This window comes from Vanellus vanellus (genome assembly GCF_965231255.1).
Source record: "Vanellus vanellus genome assembly, chromosome: 8".
Lineage (NCBI taxonomy): Eukaryota > Metazoa > Chordata > Aves > Charadriiformes > Charadriidae > Vanellus > Vanellus vanellus.
This window is the reverse complement of record NC_138913.1, coordinates 11,302,051-11,323,548: the sequence shown is the minus strand read 5'-3', so window position 1 is coordinate 11,323,548 and position 21,498 is coordinate 11,302,051. Positions and strand designations below refer to the sequence as shown.

Here is a 21,498-nt window from a genome sequence, read left to right as displayed (position 1 = left end):
ATCCTGGGAGAAATCAGTCCACGGTGCCTCGTTGCCATGGCAATGCAATTTGTTGCGCGCCTCCAAATCCCGCATCGCTTCCCCCGTGGCCACGGGCTCAGGGCCTGGCGTTGCCAGGACGGGCAACGGGGACATGCAGCGGGATGTTCTGGCATGGCGGGTGCTGCCAGGGAGCGGGCACTGGGGAACCCGGCCATGGCGGCCTTGCACACGTGCGCGCGTGTGTGTGCACAAGCTGGGGAGGACACTCAGGGCACCAACTAGCACAGGGCATACACACAGGTGTGTGTGTGCATGTGCAGGTGAGTGTGTGTGCAGTACATGCATACATGGAGTGTGCACAGTGAACACACGTGTGCGTGTGGTGAGTTGACGTGTGTGCATGGTGAGGAGGGCTCTATCTGCAGTGAGTGGATGTGTGTGTGTTAGTGTGCATGTGTGTGCAGCGAGTACACGTGTGTGTTTATGGTCAGTGCATATGTATAAGTGTGTGTGTGCACACGCAGTTACACAAGTGGGAGTGTGCAGGCGTACACGTGTGTACATGTATACATGTACACGTGTGTACATGTGTATATGTATGTGCATGCATATATGAGTGGGGGTGTGAGTGTGCACAGCGCGTGTGCAGGCAGTACCAGAGTATGGGTGCACTAACAGCGCGGGAGCGTGCACGGCTGTGTGTGTACCCACTGCCCTGCATGTAGTGGCTGTGACCATCCCTCTGCACACGTGTGTGTGTGTGTGTGCCTGTAACACACGTACGTACAGACGCCCCAGGCCCTGCGGGGTGGGCACCAAGCGGAGCTGAGCCCCATCCCAGGGCATGGGGGTCCCAGAGGGGGAGTGGTGGCCGGGGGCGGGCAGGGTGGCCAGGGGCTGTGACGCCCCTGCCCACTCCGGTAGGTCAATGTTGAGGACACTGTCGAGATGTTGCCCAAGTCGCGGCGCGCGCTGACCATCCAGGAGATCGCTGCCCTGGCCCGCTCCTCGCTGCACGGTAACTGCCCGCTTGGCCCAGGGCGCGGGGGTATTTGGGAGGACATCTGGGGAAGGGGGAAGTCTACTCTGGGTAAGGGGCTGGGGTTCTGAGAGGGCATTGGGGTCACCCCTCTGGGGTTTGGGGGAACACCACGGGGTCCCCAAGGGTACCAACGGGGTTGCTGGTGGCACCCAAGAGAAAAATGTAGAGGTGCCAGGTCCCAAGGGCTGGGGGTGAGAGGTGCTGGGTGCTGGGGTGGTGGGCTCTGCAGAGGGGACTTGGGGTGCCCAGCGGGTGCTGACATGGGGGCACATCTTGTAGGCATCTCACAGGTGGTGAAGGAGCACGTGACGAAGCCGACGGCCATGGCGCAGGGCCGCGTCGCCCACCTCATCGAGTGGAAGGGCTGGTGCAAGCCGGTGGAGCCGCCCAGCGCCCTGGAGAGCGCCTTCAGCTCCTACTGCCACCTGAGCGAGGGCGAGCAGGAGGCGCGCTTCGCCGCCGGTGGGCATTGCACAGGGCACGGCTGGTGGGCACGGTCCCCTGCTGTGGCTGAGGGCAGGGGTGGTGGGGCAGGTTGTCCCCATTCATCCATCCACCCATCCCTCCCTCCCTTGGTGCCGCGGCACCAAGGCCACAGACATGCCGGGGAAGGGAGATTTTGGGGCCACCTCCTGGTGCATGCATGACCTATGCCTGTCCCATACCAGGTGTGGCGGAGCAGTTTGCCATCGCCGAGGCCAAACTGCGAGCCTGGTCCTCAGTGGACGGGGACGACTCCAACGATGAGTCCTATGATGAGGACTTCATGCCCTCCACGGAGAGCTCCCAGCCCACCGGTAAGTGCCACGGGCAGTGGGCATCTGCCGGGTGGGCAAGGTATCCCGCTGATGGTGTCGGTGTCAGTGTCCCAGTGTTGGTGTCCCCCTGCCAGTGCCAAGGGTTGTAGGAGGGGGGCGCCCAATGCCTGGCCATGTTCCCCAGCCTGGCCACCCCTCATGGGGCAGTGCCCCTGCCTGGCCCCATGGCAAGCAGTGCCCGTGCTGGGGATGGGGAAGCCCTGCAGCACGGCACCCTCCCTGGTGCCAGGGTGTATTTTGTTTTTCCTTTGGTAGCCACCGGTGCCACTCACACAGCAATTTTTGGGCAAATGGGGCGCTGTGCCCAGCATGGGGCTGCTCCCATCCCACTGCTCCCATCCTTCAGGGCGCGGGGAGGGGGGCAGCTGGCAGCCTCCGGAGCCATCCGCTCCAAACTGACCCCTGGCATCCCGGTTCCTTGCAGAGCTGCCCGGCACGGTACCCACCAGCGCACTGCTGCGAGACCTGCTGCAGGGCCACCTGTGCCAGCTGGGTGTGCGGCACGGCTCCTGCGAGCCCGAAAGCGACTCCTCGCACACCCTCTCCCCCGAGACCCTCTGCTCCAGCCTCTGCAGCCTGGAGATGGTGTCTCCTTCCGAACTCACTGCCAAACTGCTGGGCTCCCTGGGGGGTGAGGACCTGCTGCTGCCCAAGCTGCCCCCCCCGGCCAGCCAAAGTGCCTTGCGGGGCCTGGCACGGCTCCGGTGCCAGGACTCCCTCTACTCCGTGTCCTACGCCGAAGCCTGCCTCTCGCCCGCCGAGGACGAGGTGGTGCTGAGCAAGGACTTCCCACTCCGCCGGAAAGTCTCCGACGTCGCATCCTCTGGGGTGGCATCACTGGAGGAGGAGGAGGAGGCTGAAGAGCCCTGATACCCCCCCTGGGGTGCCCTGCCTCTCCTGGAGGGGGTCCAGCTCCCCCGCTGTCACCCCCCCACTGCCTCCCCCCCCACCCCCCCCCAGCCGGACCCTGTGCTGGGTGAGGGACGGGCTCTGCCGCGGCTCCTCCTCGCTAGCCGGGCGCAGGGGGGGTTCAGGGGGGCCACCGCAGCCCGCGCCCAGCCAGTGTGCCCCCGCCGTGCCCTGGCCCTGCTTGGCCACTTCGTTGCCCTCCTGGATTTTTGCATGAGAGCGGGGAAGGGGTGCGGGGAAGGGCTTGGGGGGGTCCACCCCTGCCCTGACGCCCAGATGTGCCCCCACAAAACTGATAAGACTGAATTAGCGGGGCTGGTTGTTCGCATGTTTCCCCCCCCTCCCGAGACCACCCTGGGATCCCCTTTCAGGCACGGGTTCCCCCCCCCCCCCTTGTTGGCATGGCTAAACCTCCCCAAGCGCCCCGCGGTGCCCCTGCCCCGTGCCAGGCACCCTTGGCTCGGGGTGGTGGTGGGGATTTGGGGGGGATTTGGGGGGGGGGGGGGGGCTTTTCTCCTCTCTCCCCAGCCAGCTTTTATCGGACCGAGTTTTATACTGTGAACTGCTGCCTCGGAGCACGGGGCCGGTGTGGGGTGCTGGGGTGGGGGTGGGGGGGTGGCGGATATGCCGCGGTGTGGGGGCTTTCTATACTTTTGTACGCGCGTGGGGCTGGCACGGAGAGACTGTGGGGCCCGGTGGGCTCCCAGAATGGGGGTTTTGGACCACCAGTGACAGCACCCCCAAGACAGCCCCGTGGCAGGGGGGTTCAGCCTGGCTAGGGCCCCCCCAACTCTGTCGTGGGGCTACGCGGGGTGGAGAGAGGGGGGAGGCGGCAGGTCCTGGGGCCGACGTCCCCATCCTTGAGTCACTCACTCCTAACAGGGAACCAAGTGCCTACACGAAGGGCGACCAGCTCCCCCGTCCTGGCTGGGGGTGGCATCCCAGCTTGGGGGGCCCCCCAGGGCCATGTCGGGAGTCCAGGCATGCCATTTGGGGGGAGGAATTACAGTTTTTGCCAATGCTTGCACCCCCCCTTCCCGCATGGCAAATGTTCTCGTGGGGCCGCTCGCCCGCTGCATGCTGCTCCTCGCCCAGCCCGGCCACGGCCCCCCCCGCCCCCCAGCCCTGCACCCCAGGGTGCCCCGAGCATCCGCTACACCCCTGCTCCCACACGTCCCCCGCCAGCACCCCCTCCCCATCAACCTCCGTTGGGCACAGCACCCCTTCCCCCTCCCTGCTGGGGGTGCCCGGCGTGGGGCTGGCTCCCCTCTTCCTGCATGGCCATGCTGTCGGGGGTGTGTGTGTGGTGCTGGGGGCAGCAGGCCTGATGCCACTCTGATGGGCTCCCTGCCACCCACCCTCCCCCCCTTTCCAGGGACAGCGGGTGCTCCCCACAGCACTGGGATGGGCTGGGGAGTCCGGGGTGCCTGCAGATGGGTGGAGGGTTTTGCTCTGCGTGTGTGTATGTGTGTGCATACCTGGGACCGTATGTGCATGTGCACGCGTGTGCATACCCGCGGGAGCTGCCTGAACCCCCCCGCCCTGCTGCGGCGGTACCTGTGGGGTACCCGCACTCTGGCACCCCCTCCTCCATCCCGCCAGGTCTCGAATAAAGTCCATCGTGCGAGCGCTGCGCCGGGCACCTCTTCTTGCAGGTGGGGGGCACCTCCTCCCCTGAGTGGGGTGAGGGGGGGATGGCAGGCCAGTGGTAGCAGCAGCACATCCCCCCACAGAGGCCCCCACAGGGTGACGGTGAAGCCTCGGTCCTTATCTCGAATTCCTGGGGCCGGGGTGCCTAATTATGGGCATCTGGTGGTGGCGGTGGTGGCAGGCGGCCGGCCCCCTCCCAGGGGCTGGGGCCGTGGGGGGCGCGGGCAGCAGGCGCCATGGCCTCGCTCGGCTCAGCCTCTGCGTACCGTGCCTACGGCCAGGGCCTTGGTGAGCCCCGCTTCGAGGGTGACCGGCGGCATGGCCCCTTCGGGGCGCGGGCACACGATGCCTTCGGGTACCCAGGTACTGGGGATGGAGGGGGGTGTGTGTGTCCTGCTACCCCAGGGAGGGCCCCCCCTTCCTCCAAGGGTTTTCCAGCTGCCCCGTGCCTGGGCACAGTGTGGGTCCTGCCCAGCACAGACTGGGGGGGGGGGCTGGGGGGAGCCCTGGCGGCCCCCAAGTGCCTGATGGCTCTCTGGACTGTCCTGCGTCATCCCCCCCTCAACCCCTTTGTGTTCCCCCTAAGTCCTTGCTACCCCTAGTGTCCCTGCTGTCCCCAGGCCCACCCTGCCCCCAGCTTCCCCCTCCCCAGACCCTTCTGAGCCTCCTGGTGCTCTCAGACTCCCACATTTTCCTTCTCACCCCTCAAGACCTTCCTGGCTGTCCTCAGCCCCCCTGTGCCCCTAACCCCTCGGTGTCTCCCACTACCTCCCCACTTTCCCGTACATCCCCAGTAACCCCAGCCCCCACCCCATAACCCCCCCCCCCCGACTTTCCTGTCTGTCCCTTGTGTCCCCAGCCTCCCGTGCCATTCCCCTGCTGTCCCCAGGCCACCTAGTGCACCCAGACCTTTCCAGTGCACTCCAGTCCCCCAGACCCTCCCAGTGCCACCTGTTACCCCTAGACCTCCACCCCAGACCCTCATGTACCCCTCATACCCCTGGGACCCGCAATTCCCGTTGCAACCCCCCAGCACCCCCAATGTCCCCAAACCACCAGTGCCATCTGCTACTTCATTCCCCCCCCCTCCCCCCGCAGTGTCACCACCCTCTCCCACAGCCCCCAGTGCCCCAGTCTCTGGGCACTATGCCCCCATGACCAGTAGTCCCCCAATGCCCGCAGGGTCCCCAGGCGCCATGTGCCCCTGCAGCCTGGGCACCTGGGTGCATGCCCAGGGTGACACCTACCAGGTGGTGGCCGACGTCAGCCAGTTTGAGCCCCCTGACATCGTGGTGACCACCTCCAACTGCCACGTCACCATCCAGGCTGAGAAGGTGAGGCACCCCGGGGGGCAGCATATCCCCTCCCCACCCCTTCCCCCATCCCTGGAGCAATGGGGGTCCTGCACCACGGTACCCCCTTCTGCGGGGGGGAACTGGGAATGGCCCCCGCCGGCACTGGAGTAACTGGGAGCTGTCCCCTGGTGATGGGACAACAAGTAGCTTCTGCTCCACTGCACCTCCTCTGCTCTGGAGTAACTGGGAATAGCTCACGCCTCCACTGGTGTAACTGGGAGCTGTCCTCACTGAGAATGGAGCAACTGGAAACTCCTGCCCCATTGCATTCTCTGCTGGTGGGCAACTGGGAACAGTGACTGCTGGAACTGGGGTAACTGGAAACTATCCCACCCCCAAGAATGAAGCAATTGGGAGCCGCTCTCTGCTGGCAATGGGATAGTTGGGAATCGCCCCTGAGTCACTGGGTAACTGCGAACCACCCTGTTGAGCTCCCTGCTGGAGCTGGGGCTACTGGGAGCTCCCCCATCACTAGCACTGGGGTAACTGGGATTGTGCCATGCTGTGCTGTGCCCCACCGCACCAGTGCTGCCTCCCTGCAGGTGGCCGAGGATGGCACCGTCTGCGACACCTTCACCCACAAGTGCCAGCTGCCCGAGGACACGGACCCGCTGTCGGTGAGCTGCGCCCTCACCGAGGCCGGCACGCTGGTCATCACTGCCCGGCGCCGTGCCGGTGCCCGTCCCGGTGAGCCCCCGCAGCCGCTGTACCGCAGCGAGGCCACGCTGTGAGCCGGCAACCGGGGAAAGGAAGGCCTCTCACCCCAAGTGACGCCAAACCCAGTGCCGTGGCCAGACTCGGCCGGTACCCGCTGGCCGTGCTCCCTCCCCGCCTCCGGCCCCTTGGCATTCTGGCTCTGTTTATAAAGTCCTTTTATTAAATTAATATAAAAATCTCTGTATTTACACGGAGGGGGGTGCGCAGCAGAGCGGCAGCAGGACCCCCTTCCCAGCCATGAGGCACTGGGGAGGGGGGCAGTGCCCACCCGTGTCCCTGCGGGCACCCCGAGCTGACACCCCTCTGCCTCACGTGCCACCCCAAGCAGGGACATCGGGGTGCCTGTGGGTGAGGGGGTGGTGGTCCTGCCAGGGGGCACTGGGGCTGGGCTGGGGGGACGGGGCAGAGGTAGCGAAGTGGAAAGCCCCAAGAGCTGGCAGGGAGGAGGGGGGCACGGGCAGGCTGGGTGGGGGGGGGGGGGGGGGGGGGGGCACCCGGCCAGCCCCCAGCACAGGGAGGGGGGCAGCAGCATTGGATTGAGGGTGCCCACCCCTATGCCGAGCCCGGTGCAGGTGGGCACAGGGTGGGCATCCTCTGACACCTGCCAGGGACCCCTGCGGCACCTGGGGACACGCCAGGGGGACACCCCCATCTCACTGGCCTTTGGGGGTGACATCGTCATCGTCGCCCCCGGGACCGGCCTCGCGGGGCATGGGGTGGTGTTGGTGGCGGTCCCAGAGCTGGCGCAGGGCGGTGGTGTCGGGTTCGCCGGCGCTGGCGGTGCTGTCGCGGAAGCTGGCGAGCGGCGGGCGCACCTTCACCCCCTTGGCCGTCAGCGAGCCCTCGATGGCCTTGCGCAGCTGCGGGCACCCCAAACCCATGGGCAGGTGGCTCTGGGTGTTTCCCCCATGCCTCTCCAACCCCACCGTCCCCCTGCTCCCCACTCACCTCCTTGAGGGACACCATGCCCACCAGGCGCCCGATGCTGGTGACATAGGCATGATCCAGGCCCAGCAGCGAGAAGATGGTGTGGGTCTGCAGGAAGAAAGGGCTGAGTTGGGGGTCCGGAGGGATAAGGAAGGGGTCCGGGAGGGGGACGTGGGATGCACCTTGTGCAGCGAGGTGTGCTCCACCAGCTGGAAGGGTGCGGGGTCGATCTTGGCGCTGCTGAAGTCCACCAGCTCGTCCAGCTGCTGCTCCTCCCACTCTATAATCTGAGGGGGGGGACACACGCCGTGGGGCAGGGCAGGGGGGCACATCCCCCCAAAGGTGTCAGCGAAAGCCCCCCCTCCCCCCTCCTTCACCCAGTGTTATGGGGACATCGGGGTTGTCTGTTGTCCCCCCCCAAGCCTTGGCACCCCATGGAGATCTCCTGAGTCCCCCTGGGCAGGAGGGTCCTGCCTGTCCCTGCCCACCCTCTCACCTCTGCTGGGGTCATCTTGTCACCCAGGTCCATGTCCTCCTACAAGAGAGGGCGGCGTGAGCGGCGGGGCAGCATGCCTGGCTGCCGCTGCAGGCAGGGTGTGGGCAGGGGGCAGGGAGGCTGCAGGCAGCGTGGTGGCAGCGACTGGGGTAGGGTGTAGGCAGCGCATGCAGGCAGGGTGCAGGCAGCACGTGGGCAGGGTGCAGGTCGGGTAAGGTGATTGGTTGAGAGGATATAGGTCACACCACGATTGGACAAGGTGGGACAAGTCAGACTCGTGATTGGTGGAGGGAATGCAGGCTGTGCCACGGTTGGCTGAGCAAAGTGGGGCAAATCCCATGGCTGTGACTGGTCGAGAGGCTCCAGGAGGGTTTGGGATTGGGAGGACGCACGCTGTGATTGGCTGAGCAGAATCAGGACAGTTCGAGATTGGCTGCACAGACACAGGCCAAACATGATTGGCCAAGCAGAATCGTGCCAGTCCCCCCTGATTGGTTCAGAGAATCCATGCTGGGCTCCCATTGGCTGAGAGGAGCTGTGCCCAGCCTGCAATTGGCTGCAGCTTACCGTGATGGAAATGCGGACGTGTTTGGCCTTGCGATAGGCCATGCCCTGGGCCTGGCACCGGGCAGGGAGAGACAGCGGCGTTAGGGCATGGTGGGGTGGTGCCATGGGATGGGATGGGAAGGGATGGGATGGGATGGGATGGGATGGGATGGGATGGGATGGGATGGGATGGGATGGGATGGGATGCGACGGGATGGGATGGGATGGGATGGGATGGGATGGGACGGGACGGGATGGATGGGATGGCATGAGACGGGATGGGACGGGATGGGATGGGATGGGACGGGATGGGATGGGATGGGATGGGATGGGATGGGATGGGATGGGATGGGATGGGATGGGAAGTGATAGAATGGGACGGGATGGGAAGTGATAGAATGGGACGGGATGGGACGGGATGGGACGGGATGGGACAGAATGGATGGGATGGGATGGGATGGGATGGGATGGGATGGGATGGGATGGTATAGGACAAGCAGAGATGGGGAGGGATGGAAAGGGATGGGCTGAGAATGGGTAGGGATGGGCAGGAGTAGGAACAGGCGGGAAAGGATAGGCAGTGATGGAAAGGGAAGGGAAGGGAAGGGAAGGGAAGGGAAGGGAAGGGAAGGGAAGGGAAGGGAAGGGAAGGGAAGGGAAGGGAAGGGAAGGGAAGGGAAGGGAAGGGAAGGGAAGGGAAGGGAAGGGAAGGGAAGGGAAGGGAAGGGAAGGGAAGGGAAGGGAAGGGAAGGGAAGGGAAGGGAAGGGAAGGGAAGGGAAGGGAAGGGAAGGGAAGGGAAGGGATAGGAACAGGTGGGAAGGGATAGGCAGGGAAGGGCAGGGAAAGGAAGGGACAAGCAGGGATAGGCAGGGATGGAAAGAGATGGGGTAAGAATGGGCAGGGATGGGCAGGAGCAGAAAGAGGGAAAGAGGTGGGAAGTGACAGGCAGCGATGAGAAGGGATGGGCAGAGACAGGCAGGAGTGGGAAGGGTGAAAAGGCATAGGAGTGATGGGAAAGGATGGCAGTGGGTAGAAAGTGCCAGTAAGGGCCCAGCGCTCACCTCGGTGGGCTCCGCTGCGGTGTTGGCACAGAAGAGGCTCTTGAGGGCAATGCCGCTGTGGTCGGTGGCACTGGCTGCGGGCAGGGAGGGGATGTCAGAGGGGGAGTGCGGGCAGGTGCCGCGGGGGCGTGGGTGGGCACAGACTTACCCAGGGGGGTCTCAGTCAGGCTGCTGGGCACCCGCTTCAGCGCCGGCTTCAGGGGCTTGCGGGGTCCAGCGCGGGCAGGGGCACCCGAGGAGGCTTCTGTGCTGATCTGTGGGGGGACAGGGTGGTGGGGGCACGGCAGCAGGGGGCACCCTGGCCAGGCGTACCCCTGAGGCAGCCACCCCCCTCACCTGGAAGCAGATGCTGGCGTCGGAGAGCCTGTGCCTGTCCTCGGCCAGCACCTTCTGCCGCAGGGCTTGGAGCCGGCGCTGGGGGCTGAGCTGGTGGCTGAGCAGGGCCCCCACCTGTGCCCGCTCGATGGAGCCCAGCAGGATCATGGACTCTGCCAGTGGCAGCAAGGGGATGTGTTATCTCCCAATGTCCCCTTTGCCATCCTCCCCCCATCCCAGCTTGTCCCACGGCCGGGGCGAGTGCCAGCATAACCCTCTGCCCATGTCTCACCGGCCGACTCCACCAGTGGCAGGCTCTTCATCTTGGTGCTCTGCAGGACGTGTTGCAGGTCCCGATACTTGCAGTTGAGGGTGATGTAGCGGATGTCCCGCACCATGATGTCCTCCACCCGCACATTGTATTTCCTGCCCAGGGTGGGTAACAGTGGCCTCAGGGTCATGCCACCCCGTCCCCTTGTGCCTGGTGAGGGGCTTAGGGATGGGGCAGGGGTGACACACTCACTCATGGTGGCCCCAGCCCAGCTCAGGGAGGTAGGGCAGCTTCTTGATGCGGATGATGCTGTCGTAGAGGGAGGGCTGCAGGCTCTGGGCCACAGCATTGGCCAGGATGACGGCGATCATGACAGGCAGGATGTGCGAGATCTGCCCCGTCAGCTCGAAGACGATGACAGCCGTGGACACGGTGTGGGTGACGGCACCCGACAGCGCGGCCGCCCCTATGACCATCCCCAGGAGATGCGGGGGTGACTGTCAGGTGCTGCCTGCCCGGCTGTGTCCCCACCCCTGGGACACCCACCACACGCCGAGCCCTTGGCACCTTCTGCAACACCCCCCCAGTCCCTGGGCACACCACCCCTGGGGAACCAACTGTCTCTTTGGAGCATCTCCAAGTGGTGCCCACCATGGTGTCCCCTTGCTGGCCCAGTGCTTACCCACCACGGCGTAGCCCCCTGGCACGATGCGGTAGGTGTTGCTGTCAGTGTGGATGCCATCGGGGAACCAGGCTGCCATGCTCTCCCCCACCAGGCGCCCGAAGGCTGCCCCTGCCCACAGAGAGGGGCTGGGAGTGGGTGTGGGGTCTCTCCCAGCACCTGACCCAACCTCATGCCCTCTCCTCTGCCCCAGCGCTGCTGGGGAAGGGGACACCTGGGGACACCCACAGGTGCGCCAGCGTGGGCTGGCAGATAGCTCCCTCCTCCCGCTGTGCCCGCGTGGGGTACAGGTTCTCACCGATGACAAAGACGGGCATGAAGGCTCCACAGGGCACTGGGATAGTGGTGGCCAGGGCTGACATCCAGAACTGCACAGCGGACACAAGCACCCATTGGTTACCCCCCGCCCCCCAGCCCAGCCCAGCCCTGCCTCCCGCCCCTGCTGTGCCCCACAGCCAGCTGCCATGGAGCAGCACGTGGGCACAGCACCGTGCCATGGGGCAGCCCCACTCCTCCCAGGGGGCACCATGCCATCACCTCCCCGGTGGCACCTGGGGGCACCCAGCCAAGACCTCCCTGATGGCAGCCGGAGGCACTCAGCCAGCACCTCCCTAGGGCACCCCGCCAGCACCTCCTGCTGGCACCTTGGTGGCTCCTAGCCAAGTTCTCTTTGATAGCATGTTGATGGCATCCAACTCCGGGAGCAGCTGACGCTATTGCCTCCTGGTGCCACCTTGCTGGCAACAATCTGCCACCTCTCTAGGGGCACCCCAGACCCCTTCCCCACAGCCTCCTGGTGGCACCCTCAGGCTGGCAGGGACAGGAGGCACGCACCTTCATGAGGATGAAGACAACGAGGGTGACAAAGACGTTGGAGCGGGGGTGGCGCCAGGCCTCCAGGATGCCCAAGTACTCAAACTCATCGCTGAGCCCTTGCTTGGCCCACGTCTGATTGTCGAAGAGTGTCACCAGGGTGTCCTTCTGGGTAAGCTGGTGAGGAGTAGGGGTCAGATGGGGCTGGTGGTGGCCCCAGGGTGGGGACCAGTGTGCCACCCCATGGCAGGTACCTGGCCGGCCATGAACTGTCCGAAGCCAGGCGGGAAGGTCAGCGTGGAGATAATCAGCGTCACCAGGGCAGGGAAGAGCAGACGCCTGGTGGGGTGGCAGAGGGTGGGGGGGTGATGCTGGTGCAGCACTGGCTCCACCTCCCCGGTGCTGGGGACCGCTGGGCACCTACTTCTTCATAAGGAAGCGGTTGATGGTCTTCTGGCGGCGCATGAACTGCACGATCTTGCGGTTGAGGTAGACGAAGAGCGCGCCCCCGAAGCCACTGGCGATCCTGGACCGAGGCAAGAGGTGAGCACCCACATGTCCTGCTGCCACCACCAGCACCACCAGTGACACCTCAAGGACATGGGATGGGTGTCATGGTGGCTACACTCACCCAATGACGGCAAAGGCAGGCAGCTCCTGCAAGTCGAAGGGGAAGTCGAGGCGGAAGCGGGTCTTGAACAGTGCTGTGATCGTCTCTGGGGGGGCAATGGGGATGAGCGGGGCCAGGCAGGGGGACCTCCATGTCCCTCACCCCACTGTAGGTACCTTCATCCTTGTTCCAGACGGCGAGGACACGGAAGATGAAGGCGCTGAAGGTGGCAGCAAAGAAGCCACGCCAGTAGTTGCGGACGGCGAAGAAGGTGGAGGTGACCTCGATGCTGAAGAGGACGCCTGGCACCGGGGAGAAGCGCACGAGGGAGGCGGCGAAACCCAGGCGGGCCCCCTAGTGCCTGGCATGCTTCCCACCCCGAGCCCACGCTCGTGCACGGCCCAAGGGGTCTGGCCAGCACCACGGACACGCTATGGGGGGGTTCAAGGGCTTCCCTGGCAAAGCACATGGCTGGTCCCCAGCTGGTGGCAGCAGGCACGGTGGAGCAGGAGTCAGCGCGAGCAAGAGGGTAGTGCGGGACGTGAGCAAGAGACACGGCGGGTGGCATTGGGATGGGGGTGGGGACACACACAGATGGACGGACAGATGGAGGGGGCAGCACAGCAGGCAGAGGGCAACGAAAGAGTTAGACACATCACCAACCTATGGGCAGGGCTCAGCGGGGCCAGGAGCTCCCTGGAGCGCAGGGCAGCAAGGGAGAGGACGAGAGCAGATGTTACACCTCCAGGAGGATGGTGCCCGCTCCTCCCTTCCTCCTCCTCGCTGAGCGGCACTGTCCTCTCCCACGCCAGCCATCCTAGGGGTCCTGCTCACCCCGCTGGGCAGACCCCGGTGCTTAGGTGGGATGTGCGTGGGGGTTCAGGGGGCCCGGGGTGACCCTACCTCCGATGGGGGCGGCGAAGCAGCAGCCGACACCAACGGCGCAGGCGGCCGCCAGCATTTCGATGTTCCTCGCCTCGTTCTGTGGGCGAGCTGGGGGTGAGCGGGCACTGCCCCCCCTCCCCCCCAACCCCGGGTGCTGCCAACCCTGCTGGGGGGGCACAGGTGGAGCCCCCCAGGGTCAGCCCTCCCCGCTCACCTCGTAGATGCCCCCGAAGAGGGAGAGGAAGCGGCTGAGCAGGGCTGCACACATGCTGGCGATGTGGACGAAGGGACCCTGTGAGGACAGCAAGGGGGCTGAAGACAGTGTCGTCCGTCCCCCCCGTCCCCCCCCCGCCTGCCCTGCCCCAGCCACTACCCTCACCTCCTTGCCCAAGGGCATTCCGCTGCCCAGGGCACACGTCAGCCCGATCACCTTGGCCACGAAGGTCTTGAGGGTGAGGTACTCCTTCAGCACGACGCCCCGCAGGATGGTCTTCATCTCTGGGATCCCCGAGCCTGGCACCATGGGGACAGCCTTGACCCACAGCCGTGGCAGAAGGACACTGGGGAACCCCTGCCCATAGTTCTGTGGGGATCCCTGATGCTCTGCCATCCTTCATTGCCATAGGGAGACCCCAGAGACACTTCTCCCCACAGTACAGTCTGCAGGAAGAGCCCCATGGCCATGTAGAGTCACCCCAGCCTATAGCCCTATGGGTATCCCAGTGCCATAGCTCATAGAGGACCCTCTGAAGACCAGCCCATAGCCTTAGGAAGACCTCCAGGACCCCCAGCCACATAGCCCAGGAGGACGTACACCCCAGAGCCTCTAGGGGATCCTCTGAAGATCTGCCCATAGCCCTGGGAAGAGATCAAGGAGCCCCAGCCCCATAGCCCCGGAGGACATCCACTCGACAGCCCCCAGGAGACCCTCTGAAGACCATCCCATAGCTCTTGAAAGATCCTCAGGACTGCCAACCCCATAGTGCAGGAAGGACACCCATGAAGCTCCCAACACAGCCCCAGGGAGGGGACACCCAGTTAGGGTGAAGGCAGTCCCCCGGGGTGTCCTACCCACGGCCTGGGGAGCGAGGATCTGGGTGAAGCCAGCCGAGAAGGTGATGAGCACAGTGGGGTAGGTGACCCAGGCCAGGTACTGCAGTAGCACGTTGGTGTCCAGGCCCCCGTACATCCACTTCTGAGCTGTGGGCACAGTGGGCAAGGCAGGTCATGGGTGGCAAGGGGCACAGCATGGCCCTGTGGCACAGCCACCTCCTGTCCCTCCCCCGCCCCATGAAGCCCACCGGTACCCACTCACCTTGGAGGCAGGTGGCGATGGCGAAGTCCATGGCCCAGCTCACCAGCGCCATGACCAGCCCCAGGAGGATGAGGAAGACCCAGTCCTCTCCCACCTTGGAGATGAGGAACTGCTGGCACTGCAAGGCGCAGACTGTGGGGACAAGGACAGGTTGAGGGCCAGGAGCCCCAGGGATGGGCACACCAGGGTAGTGGGGCCAGGCCGGCCACCCACAATGATCAGCGCTGACCCAGCACCACCGTCACCATCCAGTGCAGGAGCACCACCGTGCCCAACTATCACAGCCGTGCTAGCAGGAGCGGTGGGCTCCGGCAGTGCACAGCCGCACACGGTGCCGCCGGGCACGCACCTCCCACCAGCGCAGCCCCCCCGGCACAGCCCCAGGCAGAGGGACTGGGGGCCCCCCGGTCCCTGTGGCGTGCCCGGCTATTTTGGGCCATTGTGTCCCCGCTACCCGGCGGGCAGGTGGCATTGTCCTCGGCGCCGGTGTCCCATGACAGCCGGAGAAACCCTACCCTCTGTGCCACCCTGGTGGGGTGGGCAGCCGTGCCCAGACGGCCATGGAGCTGTGCCCACCGGTGTCCCCCCGGCTGTGTCCCCATCCCTGGTGGCCCTTACCGCGGCAGGGGGCACAGCGGCCCTGGGTGTACTCCAGCAGCTCGGAGGGGCGGCGTGGCCGGGGGGTGCCCCCCTCCCCGTGTCCCTGCTGCAGCCGTAGCCGGGCTGCCTCATCCTTGGCAAAGGTGCCCAGGTCCTGCGTGTAGCGCCCATACATCTGGGGGAGAAGGAGCAGGTGGGGGCGTCAGGGGGGCGCTGGCACCCCGGCTCCTGTGCGCAAGTGGGGAAACTGAGGCAGGGGAGTCGCAGGCAAGCTGGCATGTCCTCCCAGCACTGGGGGATGCCAGGTGAGGGGGGCAGATGGCCATGGCACCCCCAGGGGTTGGGGCAGCGGTGCCTCCGGGTGTCCCCAGCTGCCCACCGGGGCATGGGAGGGGGACGGGCAGATATGACGTGTGGGGATCGATAGCAATTGTTTCACCCATGCACCCAGCGCAGGCAGCTGGCACTGCCGGTACCAGTCCCCAGCCCTGCCCATGTGCTCCAGGCACCGGGCTGGGCTGGTGGTAGGGTGGGGAAGCACCTCCGGCGATGGGAGCACAGCCAGCCTAGCCAGGAGACTCTCTGAGGGCTGATATTGGGGCTGTGCTGGTGCTTTGCGGGCACCTCCCTTTGGCATCACTAAAAGCAGGGCTAGGTCTCCCCCTCCCTCCCCAGGAGGCAGGTTTGGTAAGCTACACATGACACGAGCTGGCCGGTCTCAGCTGGCAGCAGGTAGGCAGGAGGGCAGGGGGGGGCAGGGCGTACTCCCAGCCCCAGGGGAGAGGGGGGCACAGCATCAGGCACGGGGCAGTCCCTGGGCCATGAGGAGGGGATTTGGGGAGCGAGGGAGTGCAAGGGGCTCCATGGCCATGTTGGGGGCACCCCTTCCTCCTCAGGTGCCTCCTGCCTGGCCACGGCACGTGGCCTGGCCTTGGCAGAGGGGCAGGGGGGCTCTGGCAGTGCCCCCCATGCTGGCCAGGAGCTCTTTGTGCCCATCCTCCCTGCCGAGCCAGGGGCATTTGTCCCGTGCTGGCGGGCACTGCCAAGGACTCGGTTGCTTGGTTTCGGCCTCGCTCCCCCCCGGCATGACCTGAATGCCAAGTGCCAGAGGTTGGCCCGGCACAAAGGGAAGCTTCAGGGCCGCGGGGACCCTTGCCAGGCTCCCACATCGGGGCGACGTGAGCCCCATGCCGATGGTGCGCCCACCCGCCGTGCCGTGCCGGCACAGCGCGTGGCTGCCCAGCCGGGGCGCAGCCCCCCTCCTCCCCAGCATGGCCCGTGCCGGCGCCTGGCGGAGGGGTAGTGACACGGGTGGGCACCGTGCTTGGCACGTGGGCAGCCCGGCCCCGGCTGCCACCAGCACTGCCCACCCTGGACACCTGGGTCCCATCCACACACACACACACCCTTCCAGCTGCTCCCCGTAGGGATAGCGTGAAGGTGTATTTCTCACACAGCATCGCTCCTGCCCAGGTCCCTTTGGCACAGAGCAGAAAGCAGCCAGAGCGGCGCCAGGTAGATTCTCTGCTGTCTAATACCCGGGTTGTGCTCGGCAGCAGGAGGGAGGGTGGGGAGGCAGGCGGGAAGGGGGGGGACATATTAATTTTCATTGCTGACCCCATCCTGGCACGGATTTCCTCCCAAACTCCTGCTCAGCACGAGCTCAGCAGCTCCTCACCCTATGGAAATATGCCAGGGGGAAGGCACAATTCGGCAGCACGACCACTTTGGGGGCCGGATTCAGCATCCGCTGCCAGAGGAGGACCCCGGCCCCGCATGGGGCCCGGCGTTCAAAGGCTCCCTTCGGGCGAAGCTTGTTTCCTCTGGAAGACGAAACGGGCCGGCACCCCGAGGAGTGCTGTCCCCCTGCCAACCTCCTTCCTCCCCCGGCCCCGCTGACGCCCCACGGCCAGTCCTGGCTGGGACCAGGGCACCCCCCATGAGTGCCACCCAAATCAGCTCCATGCCCACCTGCTGGGACCATGCCAGGGGCTGGCATGCTGCCCCCAGGGCATTGGGGCACCCAGAGGAATGCCCTGTCCCAGGGAGTCCAGTCCGACCAGGGCGGGGGGAGGGAGGGAGACTTTGCTCACTCTCTGCCCCCTGTTTGCAAAAAAAACCCTTGCACCCAGGGGTGCAAGTGGCTGTGCCACCGCGCTGCCCCGTGCCACCCTGTGCCACCCTGCTGCTCTGTGCCACGGCACCGCAGGCAGGACATGGGACCTTGGGGGTGCCCTGTTGCTGGGCAGCCCCAGCCACCATGCCCGCAGCACTGGCATGGCTGCAGGGCTGTGGCGAAGGCCAGTGGTGGGCTCTGTCCTTCCTCCTCCTCCTCCCGCTCGGGTTATTTTTCCACAAAGGCCTTTTGAAACACAAACAGCCCCGGGACTCCGGCCTCCGCCGTGAAGCAGCTGAACAATCACAGTGCCGGGCGGGCAGGGAGCGGGCACGGGGAGGGGGGGCCTGGCGGGGGGCACCCGGGGACACGGGCACAGGCCAAGGCCGCTATGTCGTTCCTGGGCTCCTGCGCTGCGGGCACCGGCCGTGCCTCAGCCCCCCGGGCTGTGCCAGCCTGCGGTGCCCGCTGTGCCCGGGTGATGCTGCGCCTGGGGCGGGTGCTGGCATCTGGCGCTGCCATGTCCCCGTGCCACCCTGTCCCATAGCGTCAAGGTTGCCTGGCAGCGGTGCCCACCTCCGCACTGGCAGGATGCCAGACAACCTTCTCCCCAAAATCTTGATCCTGGATGCAGATATTTAAAGGCGGGTGGGGGGGGGCTGAAGGTCCCCTGGGCTGGCAGTGAGCAGGCAGGGGCTGGGGGGGTGTGTGTGTCACGCTGCCCGTCTTAGCCGGGCTCTAATCACCCTGAGCAGCTCGGTGGCAAACAAGGGCAGTTTGTAAAGCTTAATCCGCCCCCCCTTCCCTCTGGGGGCCCTTTGCTCCCCCTCACGACAGCCTGGCATGCGGGGGGCACCGGGGCTGGCATGCACCCCCCGGCGCCTTTGGCACGGCAGGGGGTTCTCAGGGCCACCTGCCCAGCATGGGGTCCCCAGGGAGGGACGTTGTGGCCTGGGGACACCTTTAGGGCTGGGGCTGTGACAGCAGCTCCCAGTGACACCATGGTCACGGTACCCCGGGGATGGTAAAATCTGACCGGGGTAAGGTCGTGGAGTGGGGATGGAGCTCTTTGGGCACAGCTGAGCACAGCCCCGCAGCCCGGCTGTGATGTCCTGACTGTGGGTGCAGGCACCAAGAGCTGTCCCCAGGGCTGTCCCCAGTGCAGTCCCCGGGGCAGGTTCTGGATGGATCCCGACCCTCCTGGCAGGTGCCAGCAGGAGCTGGTGGTGGCTCAGACGCACGGGGGAGGGCTGGGCACCCCTCCTTTTTGGCATGTGCTCAGGCGGCTCCTAGAAGTCACGCGTGAGTCTGTGGGAGAAGAGCCCGCACCCAGCCTCACCCACAAGCCCCAGGCGGTTTCAGGAGCCTCATCGCAGCCTGGAGGCCATGGGGATGGGCACCCCTGGGGCACCCAGGGCACGGGTGCTACCTCACCCGGAGGAAAGGAGGGCAAAGTCTGCCGGCACTGTTGCAAGGCTGCCCCGATGCCAGCCCAGCGTGACTCTCCCCTCCCACACTGCCCACAGGCTCCTCCGCCTCGCGGTGCCCGGCTGGACTGGCCTCTCTGCCCACCCACTGTGGACACAGCACCGAGGGATGCAGTCCAGTGCTGGGGGGGAGAGGCAGCCCCACAGCTCGCATCAGACAGTGCCATGCACCCCTGCTCGTGCCCCCGGCTGCTGCCCGGCTCAGCCCTACCAGGGAGGCACCAAGGGGCCGATAAGATCATGGAGGCGCTGGCACAGCCAGGGCTCCTGTGGCCGGCCAGTGCCCCGAAGCCACCCGACAGCGATGGGGGAGGGGCAGCCGGGGATGGGCATTGAGGAGGACCCCCAGACAAGAGCTTTGGGTGCTTGGAAAGATTATGCGGAGGGTGGTTGGTGCAGCAGTGCCCTGATGCTGCTTGACACCCACGTGCCAGGTGGGCAAGCCTCAGCAGGACCGACCCTGCTCACAGCAACCAGCCCAGGCTCTTGGCAAACTCAGGCAGCCGAGGACCCGGGTACCCTGCAGCGGCTCAGCCCCCCCCCCCCCTTTCCCTGCCTACCTCCCCGGCCCTGCCTCTCTGAATGCCTTTGCCAGGGCAAAGTACCCATTTGCTGAGCCGCCCCGGGCACCGTCCCAAGCACAGGCCAGGGAGAAGCACCTTTGCCCAGGATGTCCGAGGGCCACAGGCAGCCGAGGGGCTGGAGGCACGGTGGGGAGGGAGGACAACCTCGGGACAGCTGGGCACCTGGGTGCCAGCGGGGAGGCCTCGGAGGGGAAGGAGTCGTAATCATGGGGCTAAGGTTGCAGGCGGGGGAGATACGCTATCTTGGGGGCAGAGGACTGGGGACACACAGTGCAGGGGATGAAGAGTGCCGGGGTGGTGCCTCTGGGATCCCCCACAGGATGGACATCACCCCCTGCCGAGTGATGAGGGGTTTGGGGAGGGGATGGGGGATGGATTGCAAAAGTCCTGCCCTGGCGGTGGGGGCTCAGTTGGACTCCTCCACCACCGAGGGGGCTGCGGGGTGGTACCCCCGCCCCGGTGCCCAGCCCCGCCACAGCCCAGCCGGGATCCCAAACCGGGCACTACGGAGCTCATCGGCACTGCCACCCGGAGCGGGGCAGCACCCCCAAACTGCCCATCTCCCCCAAGCATGCCGCCGCGCCCCGCCGCACCCGGTGCCCCCCCGGTGTCCCCCGCTGCCCCCGGTGCCCGGTGCCGGCCGCACTCACCAGGGTCTGCTCATACTGCAGCTCCCGCTGCGCCTCGCTCTCCGAGGCCATGGTGCCGCCGCTCCTGGCCGTGCCGGTGCCGGTGCCCGCGGCGGCGGCGGCGGCTCCTCCCGGGCCGTGCGGGGCGGACCCGGGGCACTGCCCGGGGGAGGGACCGGCCGCGCTCCGCCTCCGCCGGCAGCGCCCGGCACCGGCAGCCAGCGCCGGGCAGGAGGTGACCGGTCCGGGGGCTGTGTGTGTGGGGTCTGTCCTGCAGCGGCGTCCCTTCCACCCGTGGTCTTTGCCCACGAGTTTCCCAGCTGAGGGTGGCACCCGTGGGCAGCCGGTGGGTAAAAACTGGCGTGGGGTGGCCGCGGGCACAGCTGCCTGTGGGACACGTTGCTCCCTCTTCCCACGGGCACAAGGGGCTGGCGTGGGGCTGGCACTGCCCTTGCTCCCTGCTTCCCCGTGGTTTCTCCCCGGCAGCAGGGCAGGGAGGGCTGTGCTGGGGACACCGCGGGCAGCCAGCCCCCAGGCTCATGGCCACGCCTGGCTGGGGGTCAGATCTGGGGAGGCAGGTTGCCTGAGGTCTTGGCACTGAAGACACAGGGGGTCCCTTGATTGCCCACGAGTGGTAGAGCACCTCGGCACTGTGGGGGTACCCAAAGGTGACAGGGAGCTTGTCCTTACCGTGGTGCCGCTCAACGTCCCAAGACTGCCAGCCCCAGGGAAGGAAGGTGGGCTCCGCTCTTCGCTGCCAAACCCGCTGGGCAGCAGCGGCGCAGCCCTCTCCAGATGGGCACACGGGCAGAGCTTGGCACTGGCAATCCTCGGGCAAAGCGCTCTGGCATGGCAGGTTGGCTGCTGGGACCTCCGTCTCACCGCTGCCACGGGCTCAGGGGCAGCAGGGGCAGCTGGCAGCGCTGAGCTCGCCCTCCTCCCCGGAACATCGAAGGGCACCAAGAACTGGGCGCATGAAAGACTGAGCTGTGGCACTGCCGGGCTGGTTCTGCGGGACCAGGAATGGGCTAGTTCTCACTGCCTGGGTGCCACCCTCCAGTTTGACGTTGGTACCCGCAAGGGTGGGTGATGATGGCCAGGCTGGGGGTTGGGACATGTCCCGTGCCAGCCTGGGAGGGTTCATCACCGGACACCAACCGGTTTGCGGCAGGGAGGTGATAAAATGGGCTGCCTGCTCATTGTGTCCCCAGGCACGGAGCTCCCTCCTCGCTCGTTAGCTCCTGGCACTGCCCCATGGCAGCCGGGACTCTCATCCGGAGGGGCAGCCCAGTGCCAGGACACACGCTCTGCCCGCTGCCACCAGCGTGCCCGACTGCAGGCCACCAGCACACTGCAAAGCCACCACAGGTGCTGCCATGCTGCTGGCATTGGTACCCATATGGCCATGGGCATGCATGGGGCAGGACAACAGGCTCAGCACCCAGGGCTCTGTGCCAGTCCAGTATGCCCTAGTGCCATCCTCCTATTACCCTATCACTACCCCTGTCTAGCCCAGTGTCACCTCTGGTGCCATCCCAGTATAGGCTAACACTGTCCCACTATGGCCTTGTTGTTGTGCCAGTACACCTCAGTGCTGTCCCAGTAGAGCCCTGTGTTACTTTCCCTACAGCTCTGACACTGTTCCTGTATAGCCCAGAATAGCTCTGGTGCCGTCCCAGTGTATCCC

The 21,498-nt window shown here is 66.0% G+C and overlaps 3 protein-coding genes across 3 annotated transcripts; 2 read left to right on the top strand and 1 right to left on the bottom strand.

Annotated features, from left to right (window-relative positions):
• Window positions 1–915: 915 nt before the first annotated feature.
• On the top strand, window positions 916–2,712 carry FAM131A (family with sequence similarity 131 member A; the record flags this gene model as incomplete). The annotated part of the gene is made up of 4 exons (XM_082487122.1): window positions 916–1,000; window positions 1,304–1,486; window positions 1,693–1,821; window positions 2,267–2,712. The coding sequence occupies exons 1-4, from the start codon at window positions 931–933 to the stop codon at window positions 2,710–2,712; spliced, it is 828 nt and encodes a 275-aa protein (XP_082343248.1). The 5' UTR covers window positions 916–930.
• Window positions 2,713–4,637: 1,925 nt separating this feature from the next.
• LOC309674833 (protein lethal(2)essential for life-like) lies at window positions 4,638–6,487 on the top strand (the record flags this gene model as incomplete). The annotated part of the gene is made up of 3 exons (XM_082487000.1): window positions 4,638–4,764; window positions 5,584–5,735; window positions 6,299–6,487. 3 exons carry the CDS (start codon window positions 4,638–4,640, stop codon window positions 6,485–6,487), a joined length of 468 nt encoding a protein of 155 aa, XP_082343126.1.
• A 639-nt stretch (window positions 6,488–7,126) lies between these two features.
• Window positions 7,127–19,883, bottom strand: CLCN2 (chloride voltage-gated channel 2; the record flags this gene model as incomplete). The annotated part of the gene is made up of 23 exons (XM_082486922.1): window positions 7,127–7,333; window positions 7,422–7,508; window positions 7,583–7,687; window positions 7,897–7,935; window positions 9,505–9,578; window positions 9,653–9,758; window positions 9,841–9,992; window positions 10,112–10,245; window positions 10,343–10,556; window positions 10,773–10,883; window positions 11,071–11,140; window positions 11,607–11,762; window positions 11,840–11,924; window positions 12,010–12,111; window positions 12,217–12,301; window positions 12,372–12,497; window positions 13,099–13,177; window positions 13,295–13,372; window positions 13,460–13,593; window positions 14,152–14,280; window positions 14,396–14,527; window positions 15,014–15,170; window positions 19,833–19,883. The coding sequence occupies 23 exons, from the start codon at window positions 19,881–19,883 to the stop codon at window positions 7,127–7,129; spliced, it is 2,613 nt and encodes an 870-aa protein (XP_082343048.1).
• Between the last annotated feature and the right edge of the window lie 1,615 nt (window positions 19,884–21,498).